Source organism: Diceros bicornis, chromosome 18, assembly GCF_020826845.1.
Source record: "Diceros bicornis minor isolate mBicDic1 chromosome 18, mDicBic1.mat.cur, whole genome shotgun sequence".
Taxonomy (NCBI): Eukaryota; Metazoa; Chordata; class Mammalia; order Perissodactyla; family Rhinocerotidae; genus Diceros; species Diceros bicornis.
The window spans coordinates 30,187,894-30,215,782 of NC_080757.1; the positions used below are offsets into that span (position 1 = coordinate 30,187,894).

At 47.8% G+C, this 27,889-nt stretch overlaps 1 protein-coding gene across 9 annotated transcripts in view; it reads right to left on the reverse strand.

Annotated features, from left to right (window-relative positions):
- The window catches only part of MSI2 (musashi RNA binding protein 2), a 388,953-nt gene that overhangs the window by 254,293 nt on the left and 106,771 nt on the right, over window positions 1–27,889 (reverse strand). For all 9 annotated transcript variants that reach the window (XM_058560594.1, XM_058560599.1, XM_058560596.1 and 6 more), the window contains one exon: window positions 3,400–3,492. In XM_058560594.1, the coding sequence (XP_058416577.1) occupies window positions 3,400–3,492 (93 nt within the window). The remainder of the gene's footprint in view (window positions 1–3,399; window positions 3,493–27,889) is intronic.

The following is a 27,889-nucleotide window of genomic DNA, read 5'->3' on the forward strand; positions in this document are numbered from 1 at the left end:
AACAGCCGCACTGCATGATCTCATCTTAAATATAAACAGGTAACGACATCCCTAACCTGGGGGGGCGGGTAAATCTTCTGGGAGGAAGGTGGGAGAAAAGCACAAAAGGGTTTACAAGCCTCCAATTTGAGTTATTTAAAGCTCTCGGTGTGTCATTCTGCACCCACCGCACTTACAGTAATGACATATTTAAACTCCCTTAGCTCAGCCCCATGATAGCAGTTCTACCCATCCTGACTGCCACCTGAAATAAACAGTTAAAGCAGCTGCCACCTCAGGCAAGACGGGAAGAGGGAGAGGAGAGAGGAATGACAGCGAGGGAAACCTAAAAAGACGGTGGCAAACCCAGAATAGAGGCTGTGGACGGATAGAAAGTTCTAGACTCAGAAGAAGAAGAAGCAGAGTGTGAATTCTGGCTGCCATACTGCCTTACTTAGGTGACCTTTACTAAGACTTAACCTCCTTGACTCTTATTGTCCCCCTCTGTCAAATGGGCTGGATGAGACTGAAATTCACTGTGCAGATGAAATGAAGTGATGCATGTCCAGGTTCCCAGCACTGTCCCTGGATACACGGAGGGGCACAATCTTTTCCTCTCCTTCGCATCCCCCCACCCTAAGTCCACCCTGTGGATCGACTAGCAGTTGGAACAGGACCTAGAGTTCAGGTTCTGTTATGAGATAAGCCTTCAGGAGAAATCTGTATCCAGCTCTAACCTTCAGGAGGCTGTGACCTTGAGTCCCAGATTCAATCCTACCGAGACTCCATCTAACAATCTACCAGATCCCGGAGAAGAATTAAATGAGGTAACATAAGTCAATGACCTGGCCCAGCATCCAACACTTAGTAGACACTCACCAAATAATAAAATTACACCTCACTAATTTGCAGTTTACCAACTGAAAATAGCCCCGAGCAACTTAATACAGTCAAGAATGTGTACGTGCGTGAGTGTACTTCATCAGTATATATACAGGTGTGTGGGTGCATGTGTGTGTGTGTTCTACTCCTTCAACCAGAATATAAACTACTAAAGGGTAGAATCAGTTTGTCAATTTATCTGTTACCTCCTTCCACAGCCACTGGACTTACTCACTGCGCCTACGGCCCAGCAGCAGAGTCTCCCCACTTTGATCATTTTGGACTCGAAGGATACCAGAAACCTGACAGGTGGTGGGTCCTGCCCAAGGCGACACAAATGTAGCACTAGCCACCAGCCAAAGGAGGAGTAAGCTATTCTGAAGACAGACCCAGATAATAGGCAGAGCATAGGTATGAAACGAGCTACTAAAACATGAGCAGAGAGAGTGTTATGGTTCTTATACATTCAAAAGCCTCCTTAGTCCTTTAATAAAACACTTGATAAGTTGACGCATCCTGCTGGAATCCACAAATGTTACTGCCAAATTAACCGAGCGGCTTCAGAGCCGGCGAGGGCCATGCCAGGGAAGACGGCGTGTGACTGCCTCCCAGACAAGAGGACAACTGTCTTCAGGGCAGCGATGGTCACCGCCAGGGGCTCGGCCACAGCTTGCAGAGCCTCCCACTGCTGACACGCTGAGTCACTACTATAAGTGTTAATGAAAAACGACAGAAAGAAAAGAAGAAAGAGAGAGACAGAGAGAGAGAGAAACCCAGAAGTGGGACTGTGCAGAGATGTGGCAAGTACAAGCCTGTTCAGAATACGTTAACAGCCCATCCGGGCAGCATCAACTTCCCTGACACCCACAAATAGGCCCAGGAGATTCCAAGGCAGGTTACGGCTTGAAAAAGAAATCCCACCCCGTGTTTGCAAACACTACCCCCGGCCTTGTTTTAAAGGCAGAACGGTAGCCAAGAGGGCTCACCCCCCGAGAGCCTTCCATTACGCAAGCTGGACCTGTCTCATTAAATTATTTCCAATCTCTCTCCAGAGACAGGGTGGGGCTGGGGATGGACAAATCCCCCTCAGTGCTTTCAATCAGCCTTGAAGAGAAGTCCTATAACATCCACGATCACCAACACACTCAGCTCTTCTTTAGAAGCGGCCAGAATGAATCAGCCCCCAACTGGCAATGCTGGACAGTGCCGTGGGGAAGGCGTCTTTCATAACCGACCTGGCAGGGCAGTTAAGTGCCATTCGGAATGCAAGGCTGGGCTGGAGAGGGCTGGCTTCTCTTTGTTGCACGGTCTCCTGTCCATGCAGAAATTGATTAATACCAGAGACTGGAGAATCTCCATTTTGAGGCTAAACAGAGGTCACGGCACTCATCCCAGACAGTAGCTCACAACTGGACACACCTGGGTACAGCGTCATAGCTGCCCATGGCCTCGGGCAAACAGATTAAAGCACAGAACTTTCAGACTGCCCAGCGGGCGGCAGTATCTTTGTTCCACCCAGGGCAAACATGACAGCCATCACGGGGGGAAATGAGTGACAAAGCTTAGAACAGGTGTGCTGTCTTCTCACGATGTCTTGGCGTCCTCCGCCACACCATCCCTTCAGCAGGGGCGGGGAACAGACAGACCTGTGCAGAAGAAGACTGTCCCACATCTGGGCTCCTGGGACAACTACTGAAAGATGCAGGAAGCAGAGGGCCAGTGCAGCCACTCACCTGCTGGCCTCCTGGGACCCAGGAGCTGGAGGAGGGGTACCATACAAAAGCCAATAAGGGTCAGCCCCACACAAGCTGCCCTGTTGGAGCCCTGGGGCAACACAGCCATCTGAGGATAATGTCGCCCTCAGGAAGAACCCACTCTTCAAGGCCCTGGCTCCTCCTACCAACCAGAAAGAGGCTGAATTAAGCACATCACCCATGGTTACCTACCCTGTCTGTCTGTCTCTGTCTGTCACACAAACACACTCACACTCCGTTTCCTGACTGATTCGGGGCATTTTGTGTTGCTCCCAGCCTGTTCCTGCAGCAGAGCCCAGGGGATAATTTTACTGCTGTCTCACAGATATTCTGACAGGTACGGGCCCAGCATGTCTCCCAAGTTTCCTTGGGCATTTGACAGGGCAGGGATCGGCTGCAAAGGGCCCCGGGGAGCCTCCTCTCTCAATGCATTTTCCATAAAGACAGAGAATGAAGCCCAGCGCCGACTCACAAGCCTCCAGCAGCTTCTGTGGGAGCTCCTGCCCTGTGACTCACAGCCAGCTCCCAGCCCAGGCCCCACATGGCCAACAAACTCGAGCATAACCACACTCAAAAGCCACTCTGTCTGCTCCTGTAGGCACGTGGGACACCATGCCGACCGCAAGCCGGACTCTTCTATCCCGGCTCCTGCCGAATTTCACTTAAATCTTGACGGCCCAGTTCAAGGACAAGGTTCTTGAGGACACAGTTGTGGCAAAGGCAGGGGCCATGGCAGCCACTTCTAAGGACTGATCAGGTTGCTCCAACCCCACGCACCTCTTACCTTGCCAAACTGCTCGAAATATTGCTTTACATCTTCCACCACCGTGTTCGCAGATAATCCGCCTACAAATATTTTCTTTGTTCTTGTGACCATCTGCAAGAAATGACAAGAAGAGAACATGGGTTAACCAGGTTAGCTGAAGCAAGGCTCGCTAAGATGCTGAAACAAGCCACTCTCCACATTTCCCTAGGAAGGCAATTTCAGATCCAGGCCCTTTACCCGTCTCAGGATGCTAGAGGCAGTCACTCCGCCTATCTCAGGCCTTTAGGCCACAACCTAAAAGCTCGAGTTTCATACAGACACAGAGGGGACTTCAGAACCTCTCTGGGCATAACACCCAGCTTCATTCTGATGTACTAGCACAGAGAGAAAAGTCGCATATCAAAGCTATTTTAAACCTAAGAGACATGAACAAAACATAACTATGTGCATAAAAATCTGCTGCCCAGAAACTACCCATAAAATTTGTCACTAAGAAACTCACATGTAATTCAAAAATAGGTGTGGACTGTCTACACTGAGCTGTTCTGGGTGCCAGTATATGGCTGTCAGCAAGACAGATGCTGGTCTCACACACAAGGACCACCTTCCAGACTCAGCCGCCAGTCTTCCCCTCTTGATTTCTCATGATTCACCTTGATTAGTCTACACTCAGTCAAGCCCAGTTAGTCCCCAGGTCTCCACACCTTTGTCCACACAGGTCCTTCTCCTTGGAACGCCTCTGCAGTCCTCAATTTCCCATGGCAAGTTGCAACCAACCTCCAAGATCCAAGGTCCTTCTCCAAAATTCAAAATATCTATATAGTCGCCCCATCCAGAAGCTGCTTCTCTCTCTTCTGAACCCCCCTAACATTGTACCCCTCTGCCTCTCACGGCATGCACGCCTTTCTACCTGGTGCTAAAGTCATGGATAATCCTGTCTTCTTTACTTCCTCCCCAGAGGGTAAGCTCCTGACTCCTCTCGGCACCCCCCCACAATGCCAAGTACAGGGCCAGGTGCACAGAAGCCCACACCAAATGTCTGGTGGGTGCAAAATGAACTTGTGTGGCCACATTTCAGAATTCCACCAGTTCCAAAGCAAAGGACAAAGGAAGCTCAATGACATAAACTGTTCAGAGCAGGGACCAAAAATCTTACATGTAGGAACCAAAAATGAAATTAAGCACATCACCCATGATTATGTACCCTGTCTGTCTGTCTGACTCTGTCTGTCACACACACACACACACGCTCACACTTCGTTTCCTGACTGATTTGGGGTGTGTGAGGAAGATTGGCCCCAGGCTAACATCCATGCCCATCCTGCTCTATTTTATATGTGGGACGCCAGGAAGTGCATAGGTCCGTGCCCAGGATCCAAACCTGCAAACCCCGGGCCACCGAAGTGGAGTGTGCTACGCCACCAGAGCAGCCCAAGAAAATAAATTTTATTCTGAAGACCGAGTTTAGGCTACGTGAAGTTTCTTTAGGTTTTTTCTTTTAGCGTCAAATAAAAAATTCAGAAACTCAGTGGGTAGAGGGTCTCACCAGTTTGGCTGCATATAATGAAAGCACAGGTCTTAACTCGAATCCTGTCACAATGTATATGTGTATCAAATTATAATGTTGTACACGTTAAATATCTTACAATTTTGTCTGTCAATTATACCTCAATAAAGCTGAAGGCAAAAATGTTTGATGAGAACGTACAAAAAAATGCAAGATTGAAACTCAAAAATAAAGGAATGAGACAAATCTTGGAACATATTTTCTTAAGAAACCTGCTCTACACCTTAACTTTATACAATGATGTATGTCAATTATTTCTCAATAAAACTAGAAAAAATTCTTTAAATCAAAAGTATGTTGAAGTTCAATAGTTTTATAATTTGGTTAGTGGATAATTGAGATATTTAAACAGTTACAAGTGAAATAAAATAAACTATTTATAATAAACTATTTAACTATAAAATTAATATAACTATTTATTTATAAAAAATAAAAATAAATTAAAAAAAAACCCACAACGTCACATATGTCTACTACAATTTGATATGCAGTAAGATATGTAGGTACAGGGGCCATGGCTGCCTGGATCACTGTTATCGCCAAGGCTCCTGACTCGTTTGCTGAGAGAAAGAACCAACCAATCCACCTCCAACAGGGGAGCTGCAGCTGACTGACACCTGCGGGCACAGCGGTTACTGACAGGCTGTGCTGAGGAGTGTAGAAGGTACTGGAAACCCGGCTTCTGTGTGTAATCTGGGTGTGACCCTGGACAGGATTCACTCCTGAGGTCTGGGTTCCGTCCTCTGCACTATGAAGTCCTGGATCAGAGCTCTAGGTCCCTCCTAATCCTGAACTCACATGAATCTGTAAGCGTGATGCCCACGACACAGGGAGGCTCCCAGACTTCAGGGAGCTCACGCTTCAGCTGGCAGCTCCCCGAGGGAACACATGCCCCTGCAGTCCGCCACCTGAGCCCAAACTGGAATATCCGTCCAGTGGACTTCCGCACTATTTTAAGAGGACATTGTCCTCATGACTCTGCATTACTCCTGCCAGCTGTGAGAGCCATGCAGTGGTTTGCACAAGTGTTTAAAGCCGTGATTTACTGTTTTTTCGTCTCTTTTCAGAGAATCGGAGATTAGATGAGATAATGTACATGAGGATATTCTATGAAGACGCCATCAGTGTCCACACCGCCAAGCTCCAAGAGCCTGTAGTTAATCGGTGGGCATCTTATTCTGCTCCTTATTGTCCACCTCCCTTCTTATCCATTCCTTAAGTCTCCCTGGTGGATCAAGGTCACCTTTGCAGTGAAACTCCATCAGGCCCTCTCCAGATTTAAATCTCTCCCTATACTCACTAATCGCCAAATTTTACTAACCTAACTTTTCCTAATCTATTTATTCAACAGATACATTAAGTGCTAGGAGCTCACATTCTAATAGAATGTGGAATTTAATCCACTATAAAATGGAGACACAAAAATTAGCCTACCACACAAGGTTCCTATCAAGACTAAATTAACGCATGCCAAAGTGTCTAGCGGGACACCAGGTAGATGCTAAATAAATGGTCACTGCAACTGAATCCAAAGTCAATTACCAAACTCATCCTTCAAGCTCAGAATAATGTGCAGCAGAAAGATACCTCATACAAAGTTTGATAAATCAACTCTATTGCCCCCTTCTCTTCCACTATAATTTCAAAAACACTTGCCTGCATCGCTACATGATTTCAGATGGGCAAAGCCTCCCAATAGTTTCATTTTAGATTTTTCATTCCTGTTTTTTACCCCAGCCAAGTAATTAAATCTCTATAAAGAAACACTAATGTGATCCACAAACACGCACTAGTGGAGTTCTCGACTTCAAGAAACTCTGGAGAGGCATTCTATAAAACGAACCCCATGGTCTCATATATATGTGGTTGAGAGCCAGGTGGGTCTAGAGCAGGCCCTATTTACATTCCAAATGTTCACACGGACCCAGAGAATTAAACGACCAACATGTCTTTGTTCCAAATAACAGAAGTCAACAGAATGTTCACTCCCTAGGAGCTAGTTAAATGGAAAGGTCCCCTCTTACACCCTCCATCGTTGCCCCACAGCCATAAACTTGCCAAGACAGAGCCCTAAACACCAGGGCAGACACCCAGTCATAAATCTACACAGTCCCAAAAAAGTCTTTAAAACATTTTTTTTAAAGAAAGATGAGAAATTCCAGGCTCCAGACAATGTGCCAAAGTGTCAGAGTTACTAAAACATCCTCTCCAGGAACCAGCTCAGATACAGTGATGGATCCCACTCTTCAGCAAACACTAAAAGGGAACTGGTTTCATCCAAACCTTCCAAACGTGAAAAGGCCAGTGGGAAGACGTGCAACACTTGGTTAGCTGCTCACCGAAGTCTCGGCTTCAGGAGAGGGGAGCACGGCTGGGGGGTGACGGGGATGTGCACGGTGACCTCTCCCGCCAGGGGCACGCTGGGGGAAATGGGAGTGATTCACTCTGGGAGTCCTGACGGCATTACTGCTACATAGACTGTGGACTGCTCGATGATTTGCATTCTGGAGAGGGACACAGGAGGCAGGCAGAGGACTCTAGAATCACACATTCTTCCCTCCATTTCCCTTCCATCTTCAGGGCTACTGAGGAGGGCAGGAAGAGGGCAGGACTGGGATGTTGTGTCCAGGACCTCAGGAGGACTCAGTGGAGGTCCTCCAATTCCCATCAATACCATCAAGGTTTCTGTGTACGTGTGTGCACGCATGCATGTGTGTCTGTGCACACACGCGCGCGCGTGTGTGTGTCTGTGTGTGTTTGGGGTAACTCTCTATTTCCAACCCTCGAGTCTGGCTTCTGTTTGCCCCAGGAACCATCCAGGAGCCCCAGAACTTTAACTGCCTTCTGACCTTGGACATGGTGAGCAGAAGTTACCCACTGGCCCCTGGCTCTGCAGTCCTTTCTTTATAGAGGATTTCAAAACCCTCTCCACTCACAGTGGAGAGCGCCAGCTGTGTTTTCTTCCTGTGCTAGGCCCTTCGGCTAACTGTTTCCTAACCCACAGCCTTCACCCCATACAGTACTTAGCCAGACAAGGTGTCGGGAAGCTGGCTGCTGCTAACCAAAATGCTCGGACAGCCCTGCTGGGCCCACACAGTACACCTAGATGGAAAGAGCCGCCCATCTGTTCCAGAGGGAGCTCAGTCCAAAATCCATTTGTTAACTGATCTTAAATTTCCTTTGCTTGGAGTTTTTAGCGGAGGGGTTGCAGAAAATACTTTGGTACGTGAATGCTTTCCACTCTTAGAGACATTAGATACTCACCCAGAGCCCTGCCCCACTTGGGCACAGCACCCTCCCAAACGGACGCCCCTGCTTTCACGGTTTAGGGCGGCACGATGGGAAGTGGGGTGCGTGTATATGCGTGTGCGGGTGTCCGTGTGTAGCGCTCACAGAGGAGGGGGCAGTGTTCAGGCTCTCACAAATCATTGCTGCAAAGTTTGCATCTAGACCCATAATTTAACTAAACAACACTGCTCTCCGCACACCTCTTGGCTCCACCAAGAAAACCCCAGCACCCATTCCAGCTCGGAAAATTGCTGTTTACACGTAAGAACCAGCCAGAGCCGACTGCTAACTCCAGTGGCAGAGAACACTCCACCTTCCTGTCTCTAACCAGAGAGCTGGCTTTTTTGTTTGTTTTAACTGTCAAAAATTTTCTTTTAAAAAATGTGTTTCCATCTGAAATGGTCACTCAGAGTGGGGCCACCGGCTGTATTTTTATAAAATAGGATAAAGCATATGAGTGAGTGTGTGTGTGTGTGTGTGTGTGTGAGAGAGAGAGAGAGAGAGAGAGAGAGAGAGAGAGTGTGTGTGTGTGTGTGTGTGTGTTGAAAGCAGTGGGTGGAGGGTGTTAGAAAAGAGAAATTACTCTAAAGACTAAGATTGAAGGAGAAAACTTAGCTCCAACAGCATTGGCCCAAAGATATTAGTTGTCACACGAGAAAACAACAAATATTTCCTAATCTTGACAAATGCATGGACAGGCAGGAAATGGCTCTGGAGAGCTTTAAATGGGTACAAGAGAGGCCCAGAGAAATTAAGTCAGCTCTTGCCATCATCAGGTTCCTGAAAAGAGTTCAAATTTCCCTTGGTGAAAATATACGAGCCATCTTCACTGCCCAAGAGCACAGGCTCGTTTACAGATGTTCTCCCACCCGTGGGAACCTCAAGGTGGAGGGAGCCCAGGCAAGATGGTAGAACGCTAGCACTGGGCGGGATCTTGCAAACCTGACTATCCATCATCCCCATTATGCAGATGGAAAAATTAAGTCCGACATAGATGACTCACGTGTCAGTTAAAGGAAAGGCAGAGTGACAAGAGACAACTGATATGCTGGCAGATACCACGCGATCTCCTCCCAGATTCTGAATTTGGTGAGCACTTTGTTCTTCAGAATCCGGGATGAAATCACGTGGTATCTGCCAACATATCAGTTCTCCCTTGTCGCTCTGCATTTGAGAACTAAGCGCCATCTTCCAATGGCAAAGAAGCTCCAGCAGAGCTGACTGAGGTCACAGAAGTCCAAAGCCAAGGCCCCATTCCCCAGAGTGTTTCTTCCAAGGGACCTCCCCTCCGAAATTTCTATTCCTCCGAGTATTTTTTTCCATCCTCCTCCTAAACTACCACTCTTCCCCCCTCACCACCACCACCACCACCATCACCACTACCACCATCACATCTGAATCCAGTGGCAAAACTCACTTAGCATACAAAATCAGAACACAGGTCAGGTACTGGGAATCTCCTCCAAATGTTTCTAGAATCTCATGTGGAAAAGAGACTGTAGGGAGTTGACTAGACTCCCCCCAAAATTCACGTCCACCCAGAACCTCAGAATGTGATCTTATCTGGAAACAGGGCCTTTGCAGATGTAATTAGTAAAGGATCTCGTAGGGTGGGCCCTACTCCAATGACTGGTGTCCTTACAAGAAGAGGAGAGGAGATACACACTGAGAAGAAGGTAATGTGAAGACGGAAGCAGAGACTGGAGTGAATGTGTCTACAAACCAAGGAAAGCCAAGAATTGCCAGCAGCTACCAGAAGCTGGGAGAGAGGCAGGGGACATGTTCTCCCTCAGATCCTCCAGAAGGAACCAGCCCCACCGACACCTTGATTTCAGACTTCTGGACTCCTGAACTGTAAAAGACGACGTTTCTGTAACTTAAACCACCCAGTGTGTGGGAATTTGTTATGGCAGCCCTCGGAAACTAAAACAGAGACCTGCTTGGGAGAGGCCGTAGGACACCACAGCCTTGGTCTCACCTTTTCTTGGTGACAGCGGAGCGAGAGTCCAGATGGAAGCTCTCTACCATCATGGGAGAGAAGAACCCACATGTGTGACACTCTGAAACTGCCCAAGGAGGGCAGGTCACACTCATCACTTGCCTACCTGCTACGGCAGGGGCCACGGGGACAAGTCTCTGCCTCAAAAGTTTAGGAGGTGAAGGAGTAGGGAGAGCCAAGCAAACTGTAAGGAGAAGCAACCCAAACGCTGTCCAAGAATTTAAGCTCCTGATAAACGTGTCATAAAAGCAGGGCCATGGTTTACATGTGGGCAGGTTCCTACCTAATAAAATTCACGAGACTAAGAAAGGTCCTCCTCCCCCATGGAAAGCCCTTGAACCTGTGTCTCCTTCATGCTCAGAATGCTCAGCCTTCACAGCAGACCCACGGTGGGCCAGGCCCGGGCACGAGTTGCCTTACTTAGGCTTCACGCCAGTCCTAGGACAGGTCTCAGCCTCTCCTCCACAGATAGGGAAACTGAGGCTCAGAGATGTTAAGCATCCAAAGGCACAGAGCACTAAGGAGTGACAAAATGAAGAGTCAAAATCTCACTCTTTCTATTCACTGAAGTCTCCTACACCTTCATTTGCAAAGGGTATAACTTCTTTCTTCCCAGTAGCAAGTCATAACTGGGGAAAGGAGAGACGAAAGGGTACCATAAGGAGCAAGTCCAACTCTGCCCCTTTCAATTTTGAAGCAAAGATGCAAAATGACAGGCCAGACACTGCCAATGGGAACGTAAAACGGTGCAGCCGCTTCAGAAAACAGTCTGGCAGTTCCTCAAACAATTAAACACAGAGTCACTAGATGACTCAACAATTCCACTCCTAGTATCTACCCATGAAACATGTGTCCACCCAAAACCTTTCACACAAAGTATTCACAGCAACATTTTCATAATAGTCAAAAAATGGAACAACCCAAATGTCCATCCACAGATGAATGGATACATTAAATGTGGTATATCCATGTAATGGAATATTATTCAGCCAGAAAAAGGAATGAAGTACTGACACCTGCTGCAACACAGGTGAACCCTGAAAACATTATGCTAAGTGAAGGCAGCCAGTCATAAAAGACCACATGTTATATGATTCCATTCACATGAAATTTCATAATAGGGAAATTCATAGACACAGAAAGTAGATAAGCGGTTGCTTAGGGCTGAGACAGAGGAAGGGGGTGATGGCTAAAGAGTATGGAGTTTCTTTTTGAGGTGGTGAAAATGCTCTAAAATCGACTGTGGTGAGGGTGCACACATCTGTGAATATACTAAAAACCACTGAACTACATACTTTAAATGAGTAAACTGTGTGCCATGTGAATTACATCTCAAGAAAGCTGTTTTCGGGGGGGTTTTCTGGTGAGGAAGATTGGCCGTGAGCTAAGATTCGTTGCCAATCTTCCTCTATTTTTCATGTGAGTCACTGCCACAGCATGGCTTGATGAGTGGTATAGGTCTTCGCCCAGAATCTGAACTCGCAAAGCTGGGCTGCTGCAGCGGAGCACCCGAACTTACCCACTACACCACTGGGCTGCCTGTTGTTTTTTTTTTTTAATGACAGGCCAAAAAGACCCCTAACTCAAGAGTCTGAATGCAAAAAGGGCTTAAAAGAAACCCAAGTGCCCAGGAAAGTATGCTCCCCCAGCTTCATCCACCAGCTAATTCCGTGTGCCTAGATTCACCCACGGCTGACCACTAGACAAAGGTATAACAATATCTGATGTTGCCAATTGCAGAAATTAATTTAACTTCAGAGGAAACTAATTATAAATATAACCCCAAATATTTCTCCAAGCTGCCTCTCCCCGTCTATAGCTATTAGCCAGAGAGCACTTGGGTTCAGGCTACAATTTGGCATTCCCTCTAAATAGCTTTAAAATTGGAAGGAAAAAAACAGCCTTCATCTATATGGGGCTAGAACATAATTTACACACAATTATCCAACATAGTCAGTGACAACATTACCTCTGATTAAAACAACAGTAACTCACCTAAAGGAGACGTGATCTTGTAATGAAATGATCAGGCTGCTTCAGCAGGGAACTCAGCCTCCCCACCCTCGTCTCAGAGCCCTCCGCCTGGCTCCCTCCTAGGCTAATTTAAAAAATACTACTTCCTCGGGGGAAGGGGGAAAAGTTGCAGCTGGCAAGGGTGACCTGCCCTCAGATTGGTATCAGAGAGTAATATCCTAGACAGTGGCACTGAGACTAGGGAGCTGGGGGAGGTAACGGAAAAAGGTGCAGAGATGGAGTGTGCCTTGAAAAGCACAGGAAATTAAGGACCGTGAACCAAGCATCAACTGATGCTGAGCCAGGTGGCTGGCTGGCCATCATCCCAATCACGGGCACCCAAGCTGCTCTGCATCCACAGGTAGTTTCTCCATCACTCCATCCTTCTCGGAGCCCCCAGTACTTGCCATGGAGAGGCACTCACTATGCATAAGGCCCCAAAGACTCTCTCCAGTGTTCAAATGATTACCAATACGCAGATGCAATTAAAACCCATAATCTTTTACAGCAGCAGTATTAAATGAAATTAAATAAGTACCCTTTACTGTTGCTGAATTTGCGAGGAAGCCGTGCATTTCTGCATACGAAAGAGGCGCCAGCGAAGCCCCAGCAAGGGAAAGGCAGCTGAAGCAGATTCTTAATAAACCTCAGGAAGAGGAGGCAGGAAGGAGGGCCAGACAGGAGGACGGGCTGGCATGAACTCAGTTCCTTCCATCTGTGCCCGTCACTCCAGCCGTGGGAGCCCAATTCACCCACCCAGAGTGGAATTCTGAAGACGTGGAGGATGCCTCATAGTGAGCGGTAGGGTCCTAGAAACGGAGACATGGATGGTCTCCTGGCCCCATGGCTAAAGCACAGGTCCAAGGTGATTCTGCCTAGAGAAATGATCCAAATAAAACAACAACAGGCTTAAAATATCTTCTCTCTGCCCACATTTTTGCATTTTCAAGCACATCTGTGTATACTGAGACATAGTACATAACTGACCCTGGTTTGTCAGATAAGATTAGGTCAAGTCACTTAACAGTTCTGGGCCTCACTTTCCCCCTTCAATAAAATGGGCATAAGTTGTGAATGACACAAACTGAGACAACAAGTGTCAAATTGCAACTCCAAGAACACTGCCCATCGGAGGTTCCCATATCCTCCAGCAGAGGCACTAAGGACAACCCAACCCCGGAGCCTATGCCTCTAACAGGAGCCTTCAGAGCTCCTCCCCCTGCCTGGAGCCTCCTCAACGCCCATGTCCAGGAGAAGAGGTGCCTGAGGCCCTTCTCACGGCCGTGGTCAGGGTCATTGGAGCCAGCCTGTGTGCCAGCCACAGGGTTTATGAACACACAGCTATGGTGACTAGCTCAGAGCATTCCTTCCTACTTCCCAAACTGCTCTTTACCTAAAACATTCCAGATCACCCTGCTAGAAACTACTAGAGAGATGGTTTCTACTCAGACGTTACGCGTTTCAAAGCTTCCTGGAACCAGAAGCAAACACCCACTCCTTCACCTGCCATCTTGGAGGGCCTCTGCATCCTCTACATGACGTGTAGGAAACCTCGAGGCTCAGGATGAGAAGCCATGTCAGAAGGACAGACCCTTGGTTAACGAAAACGAAGCTTCAGAGGGTACCACTGTATCCTGTCAGGGGAAGACTGCCCCAGAGACGACTTCTAGAACACACTCCCCTGGTAAACCGGGAGCCACCTGGGAGAACCAGGCCTGTTCTCATCAGCAGCAACTAAACTGCTCTTCTCAGGAGAGAAAAGAAAAAACTTTGCTGGCAGGCAGGCTCTGAAGCCAAGGTGCCCCAACCCCCAAACTCTCCAGCTGATTTCATGAAAAGAACAAATGGCAGCCTTAACCCTTAGCCTTGATTACCTTCATTAACATATTTTAGATGCACATGGCAATCAGTTCTTGATGAGCAAGTCTTACCTAATCCATGGAGCTGAGCCAGGCTGCAGGTTCACCGACACTCCCGGAGTGCAGCAGGGCTCAACAGGGCTGCACCTCAGAATCGCCGGGGGAGTCCTTGAAACCTGCTGACACCGGGCCCCACCCTCAGGTATTCTGACTTCACTGGTCTGAGGCAAGGCCCGGGCTTCAGCATTTCTTAAACATTCCCCAGAAGATTCTAATGAGCAGTCACGGCTCTACAAGAAGCTGCTTCTGCCATCTTAAGGGAGAAAAGGTGGGGGATGGAGACCTCATCAAAAGCAAAGATTCTTTTTCATTATTACCATACGGTGCATGAGAGGAAAAAAAGCCACGGAAGAGTGGAAGGAGCCTGGGACTTGAACCAGGGAGCGCTGGGCTTGAGTCCCAGCTCAGCCTCTTCCCTAGCTGTGTAATTTTAGATGAGCCACGTGCAAAGTGGTAGCAATATGTATGTGTCACAGAATTGCTATAAGCATCACAAGAGACAAGTATGTGAAAGCACCTGGCACACAGTAGGTACTCAAAAAATGTTTGCTGAATCCCAGAAGAGCAAGAGTAAAGATCAAGAGTGTAAGAGGAAAAGACAATCGCATAGGATTGTCTCTGGTGGCAAGTCATACTCACTCATTCGTACTCTCAACAAACGTGTTTTCAGGACCTACTGTGTGCCAAGCATGGTTCCAGGCTCAGTGGATCTTAAGTGGAAGGAGACCTGGTGTCTGCTCTGAAGGTACTTAAAGTCAAGAAAGAGGCTGTGTTATCATAGCAAGGTAGGGCTTTGGGGGCAGAGGGCTGGGCATGACCTGAGGCTTGAAGGTCAGCAGAGGGTCCAGGAAAGGAAGGGGGGAAGGTCCTCCCCAGCAGAGGCTGTAGCATCTTCAATGTCAGCTGAAGGGCGGCAAGTGGATCTGAAAGACTGTAGCACAAGGTGTCGATGGAATGCAAGGAGGGGAAGGGCCAGGTATGCAAGGCCCTGCAGGCCATGCCAGGGAGGCAAGAGAAGCCTCCAAAGGGTTTAAACAGGGCAGTGATTCTTCAGTGAGCTGTTAAAGAGATGAGCAGGGCCACCATGGGGGGAGGGTCATCTTAATGCTTTAAATGTTGCCAAGAATGGTGAGAAAAGCATGAACCAGAAGTAAGGTACTAGACACCAGTCCTAGCGACCAGTGTGGGGCCTGGGTCAGCTCTCCCCTCAGCAGGTCCCTCCCTGCTCTGCCATTCTACTGATGCAGAAACGTCCCAGGGGTGGGAGGGAAGGTGGGGGCAGGTGGGGGAGGCATAAGAGAGATAAGCACACTGCACTCTTGGCATGGTCGTCTTTGGAAACACACTCAGCCATCTGTTAGGTTATAAATTTTACCTGTCAAGAAAAAAAAGCCACATTCCCCCCCAGGATGTACTGGTTCGGTCCCTGCCACCAAGCAAAAGTAACTTCCTCTGAGAGAAATGGGGGACTCAAAGAAGTGTTTGCAGTAAGAAAGAGAAGCCAAGATAATCAGGAGCAAGTCTCCCCACCTTTTATTAAATGTCTTACCCCTCAAGAGACGGAAAGTGAGCTTCCTAAATCCAAGAGGGTCCTGGAGACTGAAAAGAGCACCAGATTTGGAGATTCTGGAGATGGGAGGGCTGGGTTCCGATCCCAGCACCCTGAGCAGGCCAAGTGATAGAGTAGAAAGAGGAGGAACCCAGGAATCTCAATTCCATCACATATATACTAGGTGACCCCAGCAAGTGACTGAGCTTCTCTGAACTTAGGTTTCTCCCTCTACAAAACCAGACTGAGTTAACACTGAAAGATACTTAGCATGGGGCTGGAATGACAGGCACACAAAGTCCCTCTTCCCTCTCCCTACCACCTTCCCTTCCCCTCCAGGGACTTGACCTCTGTTTGTCTGTGAATGGGGATCAAACCTTCCCTGCCTGCCCCACAGACTAAACACCAGAAGGAAAAGCAGTTGGAAAGGCATGAAGCACATTCCATAAACTTAATGACTAATTATTATCAATTCTACTTCCCTCAGGTTTCTCAGACACCACCTTGAATCAGCCCACCTCCAGCAGTGGTGCTGGGCAACCATAGTATTCAAGGGTTGATGATGCTCCAACAAAAAGGATGCTATCTCAACGCAAAGCAGTGTCTTTATCTGCCTTAACCTAGGCAGCCCCTTATCCTATAAAGAGTAACAAATTGTTCCACAGTAGGAAGGTCATTCTCTGTAAGAGATAAAGCTGTCCATGCCTCGGAGGTAATATTTCCCTGCTACACCAATATCTTAATATGTCCGTGCTCTCTTCATGCCAGGAACATACTTCTATAAATCCTCACATAAAAGAAAACTATTTTCCAGAGGGACAAACAGAGGAAAAAAGGAAACAACAGTCGCGGCAAAAATATCACCAATCAAACAGAACTCAGTCCGTCAGGAACATTACTAAATGTGTAGTGTTACAGATGTTTTATAGCCGTGATGTCTGTTCTATTTAAAACACTTGCACTAGGCCAACCAAACAACGGAAAAGAGGTGTTCCCCAACGCGCTCAACCCAACTAACTGGTCTGGGCTGGCTGTTTATTGAGGCAAAGAGGTAACTGGGGACCCGTAGCTGTCGGCCGAAACGTGGAGGGCTCATTTTGTAGTTCACTCTAGAAGGCTGTCAAATCAGCCACACAGCCCAGCAAATGGCGCATGGTCTCTCTAAAGGGCACTTCTGCCTGGAAGACCAGGGTCTGCTATGGGGAAATTGCCCTGCACCTGGCGAGCGCTTAATAAAATCTAGTTCCCTTCCCTCAAGGAAGAAAAATCTGCCCAGGTAAACCTCATTTGTCCAACAATACTCATTCATTCCCTCCACAAACATTTGTTCAGTGCCTGCTACGCATAAGGTTCTGAGTTAGGGACTCACAGCCAAAGCAGCCGTGGTCAGGATGCCCCCTAGAATGGAAGCCTCGTAAGGGAGGGCCAAGGTCAATTCACCCCAGAAACAGAAGCTTCATAAAGTTAAGGACTTTTGTCTGTTTTATTCACCACCGTATTCCTAGTGCGTAGAAGAACGCCTGGGCATCCTTCATACAGTAGGGCGCTCAATAAATATGGGTTGAACAAATGAGTGAATGAATATTCCTTGCTCTGAATTACCCAGTTTGTGGATGATTCAAGGTCCCTGGACATCCTTGTCTCCTCTCTTTCCCCTTGGGTAATTCCAAGCATTCCTTGTTGCTAGGCTGGCACAAGCACCAAGGAGATAAAAGGCTTCGTTCCTAAGAAGAACAGCTGGCCAAAGTTCTGTTCGAGAGCCACAGAGAGCACAGGCAGGGTGCTGCCCTGAAAGGTTCTGTTGGAGTGAGTCAGACAAACCTTCCCCTCCAACCTGGATACACACAGCTGGTGATCTGGTGGCAGCATCTTTATATATAAAAAGGACCGTTGGCGACTCTTAATCAGAAACCACTTAAAAGGTCAAGTGAAACAGGGAGGGCCCTGAAACTCCTGGCAATCACAGATTCGATGACAATGTCCAGGGTGTATATCATCCGCCCCTGATTCATTCCATTTGACATCAAACATTAATGACTACCTAGCCCCCACCAGGCCACGGGAGCCCAAACTAAAAGATTTAGTTCTCTGCCCTTAAACATCTCACAGACGCCTGACAAAAAACACACAATGGCAGGACTACGGAAATAGACGGAGGGAAATACGATGAATTCTGTCACGAGAGTCAGAGAAGGCTTCAAAGAGGAGATGCCTGATTAGGGTTTTAAGGGATGAGCAGGAGTTTCCCAGGAAGACATGCAAGAAGGGCAGGCAGAGTAATAACAGCACGAAACACGATTGCTGGTTTCAGGCACTAAGTTTGGCACTGCTAGAAATCAAATCAAGTGGAAAGGACAGATGGATGAAAGATAAGGAAAGAGGCACACAGAGATCACCAAAAGTCTTGCAGGCTATGACCAAGAAGACTAGACTTCACCCTTCAGACAAGGGGTCAACAATTGTACACAAAGGAATAACATGACCAGCTTTGTGTTAAGATAAGTCACTCTGTAGAGGACAGAGCAGAGGGCTTGAAACTAGAAACTATAAGAACAGTTAGAAGCTTATCATAATAGTCCAAGATGAAGGGACCCTGAACTAAAGCCAGGATCTTTTGCATAACAAAGCAGGAAGAGACATAACAGAGAGCCGGAGACAAAATTATCAGCAGCGGGTAAATGGCCAGATGCAGAGATGAGGGAGAAGAAGGAGTTCTGAATTTACTGGGTGGCTGAGTGGATGGTGGTGTCACCAAGTGAGATAAGGAATGCAGAAGAAGCAGGTTTGCAGAGGAACGATAAATGTGTTCGGTTTGGGTTTATTAAATTGACAGTGCACATAGGACAATTTACGTATCTGTTCCTGAGTTCAGAAGAAAGATCAGGACAGATGACCCAGATTGAATTCACCAATGTTTAGGTGGTCACTACAATCATGGGAGCAGATGAGATGAGAGGGCAGAATAAAAGCAGGGACAAGGACATTTCAGGAGGAATCCCAACATCTTTTGGAGACCCAAAGCAACAGCCAAAAAACCAGGAGGGAAGCAATTGCAAACTGCTTCACCAACTCTGGCATATGGCCCCTTGGTCTATGCCCCTTCCCTTGAATCTGAGTAAGCTTGCGATTGCTTCAACCAACAGAGTACAGCAAAAGGGACGGTATGTGACTTCCAAGGCTGGGTCATAAAAGGCACTGCAGATTCCAGTTTGTTCTCGGGAACACACATACTTGGAGCCCTGAGCCACTGAGTAAGAAGTCCAACTACCCCAAAGCCGCCATGTTGTAAGGAAGTCCAGCCACATGGACAAACTATATGTTGGAAACCCATTTTTCAAGCCACCTCTGCCCAGGCACCAGACATATGAGTGAATAAGCTTTCAAATGATTCCAGCCTATTGCCATCAAGTTACCATCAAGATTTCCAGTCTTCTCAGCTGAGGTCCTAAACATGGTAAAGCAGAAACTAGCTATCCCTACTGTGCCCTGTCCGAATTCCTGACCCCGTGATTCTCTGAGCATAATAAAATGGTTGCTTTACGCTACTAAATTTGGGGGTAATCTGTTACAGAGCAATGATAACTATAACCCTGAAGCTAGAGCACTTCAAATAGAAGAGACTGGTCAATGGTGTCCAACAACATAAAGATGTTTAGGAAGGTAAGGAGGAATCGGTTCTCGGTTTCATAGAATCCAGACCTCAGCCCCACACTTTCCATGACCAACCTAGGCACTTGCACGGCCAGGAGTCTACGTGTAGCTCATCAGCAAACTCCAAGCTCCCACATGAGCAACTCTCCCAGACAGGCCCACAGGAGTGCCAAGCCCTGAGGTGACCTGGCTGTCTGTGGTTAGTTGCGAGCATTCATTTGGGTGCCTTACTGCTGATGGCAACTGGCTCCGAAGATTTACCCACGAACGTGATAACTGCCCCAAGGCACACTGCCATATGCTTGCTGTGGTCAACTCCGCCTTCAGAAAGGCAGAAGTCTAAAAGTCAGTTTTTTCTGGAGAGCAATGGTTTTTATATCTGTTATCATTGTGAATATCAGTAGTTCCAGGCAGCCACCTTAAAACAGGCTGATAAGCAACCTGTTTTAAAAGCCCTTTCTTGGGGCCGGCCCCGTGGCTTAGCGGTTAAGTGCGCGCATTCCGCTACTGACAGCCCGGGGTTCGGATCCCAGGCGCGCACCTACGTACCGCTTCTCCGGCCATGCTGAGGCCGCGTCCCACATACAGCAACTAGAAGGATGTGCAACTATGACATACAACTAGATATCTACTGGGGCTTTGGGGGGAAAAAAAAGGAGGAGGATTGGCAATAGATGTCAGCTCAGGGCCAGTCTTCCTCAGCAAAAAGAGGATTGGCAGTAGATGTTAGCTCAGGGCCGGTCTTCCTCACAAAAAAAAAAAAAAGCCCTTTCTTGCCCTTGACCAAAGGCCCTCCTCTCTTTCTGCAGGAAGCCTGGATTCTTAACACTCAAGATACATCTGAAACTACGATCATCTTGCCCAGTTGCTCTCCGAGTGGTATCTGCAGCTCAGGGCTACTCACTTCCTGTCCAGCCATCAAGTCTCCGGGTCTCCAGACTTGTTGGGAATTGTGGCATTCCTCTCCCTGGCCACAAATCCTGTCCTTCTAAAGGCCTGCTTGATCTTCATTCTGTTCCTGCTGCTCAAAGACCCTGGCTCCCCCAAACCTTCTCTATGTCCTAAAGACGATCCACGTCAAAGGAATACGTTAAAACACAGGGTATAAGCCACGTGGGACCCTGCAGAATCCTCAGTCTGCACAAAGAGAGACCTAGAAATGAAGCAAGAGCCCGTGGTACAATTAAACCAGAGGAGAGACTTGATCTTATCAGACCTTTTCTTTTGCAAAATCTCTCTTAACACAATTTCTAAGCAGCTCCTTGGTATGAAACCTGGTGGGGAGAGAAATGAGAAGTAATGACTGGGACCACTGTCCTTGGCGGGGTGGGGGATATGATATTTTAATCCAGGAGACAGGATCTGCAGAGACATGGAAAATCGTCAGCACAGTTTTCAAGGTTTCACTCTTTGTTACTAGGTTCCAAACTGCCTTTGCAGCCCCGCCTCCCATTCTTCCCTCTACACTCCAGCCACGCTGCTCTGACCACTGCATGCACTTCCATATCTCCAAGCCTTCATTCGAGCTGCCCCCTCACTCAGGAATATCCTTCTGCCTTCTCTTTTTTACCCATTATGATTCTCCAAACCCTCACACCTCAGTCCAAATGTCTTTGCTCAAATGTCACTTCTCCACTAGGCTTGCCTTTAGCAACCTATTTAAACTTGGCAACTCTTACGCCCTCGCCCCCTACACACACACCCCAGCCCTCCTTAGACCTTCTCCCGGCTTTCTTCTAACACACTATGATTTACTTATTTTATTTATCATCTGTCTCCCTCCCACCAGAAAGCAAGCTTCCTGAGGACAGGAATTTTCTCTGTTTTGTTCACGCATGTCTTCCCAGTGCCTGGGTCGTCATAAGTGACAGTCACTAAATATCTGCTGAATGAATGAACATTCTAAAGAGCTCTCCACATCCCTTCAGTCACCATAAACAGCCCCTTCCTCTACACTCGCACAGGATGTAAACTGTTCCTGAACAGTGGCACTTTACTTCATTCTGCTTCCCGTTATCACTGGATATTTACCCATTAGGTTCAAGTTCCTTGCAGGAAGGAACCGTGTTTATTCATCTTTGTATCCCCCAAAGCACTGGTGGTGCTCAAGTACATAATCTATTGAATCTAACTTAAAAATCAAATTGCACGGAAAATAGGCAGAGAACACACAGCTAATATAACTATGTACCTAAGCGATGCCCGTTTCCTTCAACAGTACTTATGAGGCTTGTCTTTGTGCAGAGCACAGTGCTAGGGCAACACCAAGATAAGCAAGATACACAGGTGCAAAGTCCAATACGATAGCCACGAGCCACAGGTGGCTACTGACATTTAAATTAATTAAAATTAAGTGTCATTAACAATTCAGTTCCTCAGTTACAACAGCCCCATTTCAAATGCTCAATGGCTACATACACTGGACAGAACAGAATGTATATTTCTTTCATCATAGAAAGTCGTACTGGACAGCGGTGACATATAGAGTCCTTGCCCTCAATGTCTAACCCTCTAGTGGGGCACGTGGGACAGAAACAAGACAGACCAGGAGAAAGGATATGTTAACCAGTCATAAAGGAACCAGCAGAGGGCTGCAGCGTTGAAAGGAGAGAGCTGTCACTCCCTGGGGGAAAGAAGGGCAGAGCAGAGGTGCATGAGGGCCTGTGTGTGACATGAGGCTGGAATTCCAGGCACAGGACAGGTCTAGACCCTGGGGGCGGTCAGGAGCAGGGGGCATGTGAGTCTGGAGAGGGCGGAAATCAGAGACAGGCCACCAGAGAGAAAGTCACAATGAAACTAGATGAGGTCTTGACCAATGATGGCGGCAGAAATAGAAACGAGGGGACAGTCAGGTGGCAGTAGCAAGTACATGGCCAGGCAACCAATTACCCTTGGGGGTGATGGAACCCTCAAATTCAAAGAATCCAGGGTGCTCACAAAAGCAGAATCCCCCTTAGACTGTAAGCAACTAGAAGGCAAAACCCACGTTCGGTGTCTGGGGATGGGGGACTCACAGACAAACCTCTCAGGCCACCACATTTCACCCAATGTAAGTCTGAAAACCTCCACGTCCACTAGACCCTGCGTCAGTCAGCCTGGTGGGCCATCATATGCCCTTCAGCTGCTCCCACTTCACTCTCACTGTTACGAGGCCAGAAAGATGTGGGTCCCCCAGGTTTCTCCCCTGCTGGCACTGGCGAGCACTGCTCCTAACCGAAATGAAAGTCTGGATGGCTCTGCCTCAGAAGCTGCTGCTTTCAAACCCAAGGGTACATGCTCTGCTCAAGTTCAGCAGGCCAGCTTTCCTCGGTCCCTCCCAGGCCACCCATGGTGGGTTAAAGACTTATTATGCACACTCTGGGGGCTCAGCATGGAACAATTCCAGACCCAGAATGAGGCCTTAACCAGGTACTTAAGATGCAGGGCACAACTTGGTTAATGCTATTGTGGGGCGCCACAAAGACTCGGATGCATTTCGGCAAACAGCTAATAATAAAAGCAGGAGGAGGGGAGAGGTGGAAAAAGTCAACCTGGCATTTACCGGGGATCATTCTCTGCAGCCCCTGCCAGGGGCACCTTTGTGACAACTTGCTTCTATCTCCAATTAGCCTATTTCCAGCAGCCAATACCCCATATGCTAGGCGCGCTATTCAAGAGCCTTTTATCTAGCATGCACATACTTTAGAGAAAAGAAAAAGGAAAGGATTTCTAAAGTGGCTAGGCCAAAAAACTAAGAGGATTGGGGGGGTGCTGCATTCAAGAACAAAGAAAATTCTGGAAGCTTCCTGAAAGGACCCTGCCTGCCTCTTCCTATTAAGCAATCAAGAGCTGACAGAGCGCCGGACACGAAGGCGCTGAGGAGTGTTAAGAGGCCACGGGCCACACCAGGGGCCACGCTCCTCTCCCCACAGCGGCCAGCCTTCCCCTTATCACCAGCCTGCAGGACAGAGGGGGCCTCTGCCAGTTTAAAGGGGGGACTGAGGGGAGAGGTAAAAGGCGGGAGAAACCAATCCGAGAAATAACTTCCTGACAGGCCGACAGCTGACATTCTTAAGTGAACACAGGATGTGCCAAGAAATTATCAGGCCTGGCTTTTCTCTCCCTGATAGATGACAAAGCACAAAAAAAAAAAAAAAGGAAGAAAAAGAAAGAAAACGAAAAAACAACCACAGCCACACACATCTCATAAATCACGACTTTTATTGAATGCTTCGCCACATAACAGTAATAGTCAAATTGAATAAAGACACTCTTCTGTAAAGTAACCGGGAGCGACTCAACATCTCCCCCAGCCCGGGGTGGGCGGGCAGGAAAAATGAACTTTGAGACAGAGATGGGTTTGGGGAAAGTGGATTTAGCAGGAGAGACAGGCAGTGGTTTTTCTCCCTTATTCTCCAAACATGGGCACCTGGAAGCTAGAAGTGGGGTGAACCAAGGGCAAAGCCACCCAAGAAAACAAATGCGTGAGTGAGGGTGTCAGGTTTTGTTCTGAAGGGTGTGGGGTGGGTATGACTGTTGAAAGATCAAGAGTGAAATAACGCCTTAGATGGGTCTGCAGATAACGTGAGAACTGATGAAAGCAACATGGAGCATGGATGGCTGAACGCCATCCGAGGTATGTCCGACTGTGGCCAGCAGTTCATCACGGGGACACTGAACATATGAAGTAAGCCCAGCCATCACCACAGGTAACACTGTGGGCCACGTGGTGGGAGAAGAATGCAGCTTCCACTCACTTCACTGTCCCACCTCCTCCAAGTCCCCTGCAGAGTCACAGTGAGGGGCATTTGGTTTGAGATAAGGTCTTCCCTTCCTCATGGGAGACTGGCTCACTCCGGAATCTTCTCTCCAAGGGACCCACTCTCAAAGCTTGACAGGCCAACGCTCCTAACCTTGGTAAGCTACGTAACAAACTAAGAAAGGAACTCAGGAAGATATTCCTCCAATGCCTCAGTCTGTGAGGGGACGAGTGACATGATAAAAGGTCTTTATCTAGTTCTAGGCTCTTCTCTGCCCTGATCATCTAAACTAATTAGCCTTGTGGGTTTTTTAAGTGATGGAGAGCAGGAAAAGAAATGAATGCATTTCTTTCCAAATTCTGCCCTTTGCAGACTCCAGAGAAATAGATTTGTGGTCAAATACATGTGAAGTTCTTGTGGTAAGATGACTCCTTTCACAGGGCAAGTCCTGCCAAGATGAACGAGCCTAAAGCTCTGAGCACAGTAGGCCCTCCACAAACATCTGCTGGACTGAAGCGTACGGGAGCCTTGGTCACCTGGCCACGGCCCCAGATTCCCTGCCCTTTCACCAACACAGAATTCCAACCCAGCTGCCAGCCACAGTGACGCAACACGAGAGGGTGATGTAAGACGGCAGGAGCATTTCTAAGCAAATGCCATGGAGAACTGGACGTCCTGACTCAAGTCAGAGCTAAAGATTATCAGACTAATACGTGGGGTCAGACTTGGTTCATGCCTTCCTTTTCTGACTGTATCCCAAGCACCTTAAAAAAAGACACTTACAGGTCAAAATGGCACCCAGAATGACCACATGCCTCCCCTCCCTGGATGGGGTAGGGGAGTCAAGGGGAGGATGGAATCTCAGTCACATAACATTTTAGCAGCAAACGTGTCATAGGCAAAAGGCAGAAATTCTTGATTGTGGAAAGCATTTGAGAGGCCACATTTGCCCAAAAGATTAAGACGCTGTTTCTGAAATGTTAATGTTTAATCAGTCAGCTGCTCATAAACAGACCACTCCTCAAGGGTGTTAGGAAGACAAAGATGGGCCTCCAAGTGGTGTTGCCTGTTGCCCAAAACTTAAGGAGAATTAAAAATCACAAACTAAAAACTAGACCACCAGCGAATTCACTCAATGGAAGTTTCTCCAACTACAGAACACAGGGTCATGGAGAGGTCAAGATCTCACATGTCCATTCTTGACGCATTTGACTCTGTGCCTTTCAGTGACTCCCTATCTAGGGAAGGGATCTGAGTGCTGGCAGGTGGGAAACGGATACTGTGTGTTGTGTTGTGTTGTGTTGTGTTGTGTTGTGTTGTGTTGTGTTGAATAAGCTAACACACGGTTCTGGAACACATTTGTTAGAACGAACTGAACCAAAAGTAAAAGCCTTACTGAAAACCAAGTCTGAGTGGACACTGGCATGACGGGGAGGGAGAGCAGTGAACTGGATCTGGACCTAGATTTTGGCTCCCAGCTCTGCCGCCTGCAGGCTGTTTGACCCTGAGCCAGACATTCCACCTCTTTGAGCCTTAGTTTCCCCTTCTATGCAACAGGATAATACTCCTGGTATTTTACAGCGCTGCTGTGAGGATCAAATCAGATCATACGTGAAAGTGCTTTGAACACCTGAAAAGGCATCAGAGGTATCAGCCTCGTGGACTCGCCAAGCGACTCACCCATCACTTGCACAAACATGTGATTTTTCTGTCTCAGACATCCTGTAACAGGGCCTGAGGGGAAACGGGAGTAGGAACTCTAATCCACATTGGCGTCAATAGCTGATCAACTGAAAAGAGAATCTTCTCTCAAGAAGATAAGAGAAACCACATATCATCTAATTAAAGCAGGCAGGTGAGCGCAAGTTCAAAGGCAGGACAGCCTGGCTCAGCCTGCTGCTCCTGGGCAGCCAGAGCAAGAATCGGCAAATGAGGCTTGGTGTGTCTTTGCTGTGGGAACAGGCGCCCTTTAGCGGGAAGGGCCACCCGTGCAGCAGGGAAAGGAAGAGGGAAGGGGAGCACAGCCACCCTCGTCTCTCAATTTATCTCCCACTTGTTCCCTTCACAGCTCCCCATTCCCACCAGGCTGCTGTATCCCTGGGGGCCCCCAAACACACTCACTCAGAGCAGCCTCTGTGCCTTTATTCTTGCTGGGCGTCCCTTAAGTACACTGCCTTTAGCTCTATGGAATACCTATGTAGGAGGATATGATAATGTTACATCGTCATATCTTCGTCATCATCAGTACGATTGTGGTAAGCACCTGACACATATTGACATATTTAATTCTCACTAAAATCCTATAAGGTGGGAACTATCATTATCTCCACTTTGCAGATAAAAGCAACTGAGGCACAGAGATTCTGAGTAAAGGGCTGAGCTAGAATATAAGCCCAGGCAATATGGTTCCAAAGTCTACACCTCTAATCATTAGTCTCCACCACGGCTTTTGAATGCAGTACATGGTGTATCACATCTTCTCCACCAAGAATGCAATGACTGGGTGTCATTTTTTATCAAGCACACACCAAGTACTGGAAACATGCTCCAGGTTCGGTAAATGGAGAAGAAGGAAGGAAAGGAAAGGAAGGAGAGTATAGGATGAGGAAAGGAGAGAGGGAAAGAAAGGAAAGACCAGAGAGAGGGGTGTCATGTCTGGGCTATGAGTCCTGGGATCAGGAATTTAGAACTGTGTTCCTGTTTAGGCAGGTGTCAAGATGAGTCAAGAGTCTCAACCCCCACCCCGAAGAGTGGGAGGCTGTAAAGGTCAGAAGAACAGGAACAGCAGCAGCAGCAATGATGATGCCATTTACAGAGTGTGACCTGTGAGCCCAGCTCTGTGCTAAGCATTTTACGTGCACTATTTCACTCATCCTCCCAACAACTCTAGGAACTAAGGTTCATCATTATCCCCATTTTACAACTGAGGAAACTGAGGCTTCCAGATGTTAAATCACTTGCCCAAAGCCAGACCACCCAAGAGAGCTGAAAACTATCCAGCCAGTTCAAAAACAGTACTGACATTTATGTGACTTTCCCTAATTGCATGGTACCCACTGTCCTCCAGCCACATGTATGGATGCACAGAGCATGGGACGCCTTTAACACCAAGCCAGCCACCCTTAGAATACACAAAGCAAGGAGGGCTCGTGCCCAGGAGGTGAGCAAGGAGAAAACTGAAGACAACTGGGTGCCCAGGTGACATTCCAGATGAGGAGAGGCCTGTGCATGACATATCATTCATAGTCAGCAGATGCTTCCCCTGCCACTCAAGGAAAGGCCAACTCAAGGGATGATGGCCCTAAATGCTTTCTTGACGGCCAAGGGGAGCTCCCAAGTCCTTGTCCAAGGCACACGGACTGGGAACAAAGACCGATACTAACAGCATCCCCTGATTCTGTTTCAAGTCTTTATCCAAACCTCAGTTATTTCAAGAAACCCTACCTGGCTTAACAGCCCCCTCCCCACCCCATGAACCCCTGGCTTCCACGGTGACTCAGAAATCCACTATGTCACCTGGCACACCATCCTGTATTCCATCACCGTTTCTACATGCTCAGAAATTGTTTTCTAGCAGGGCTTAAGCACCTGAATAGAAAAGTAAACTCCTCTGGAGACAGAATCCTATCTTTCTTAGGTTTCCTCTCCTCTGCTCCTTGCTGTACACCACCCAGCAGAATGTTCTACAAGCAGCCACTCAGTAAGAGTTGCTGACTCACCTGACAAGCTCAAGGCTGGGAAGGTTGCTGATCACCTGTTGCCAGGGACTTAAATTCTGATCAC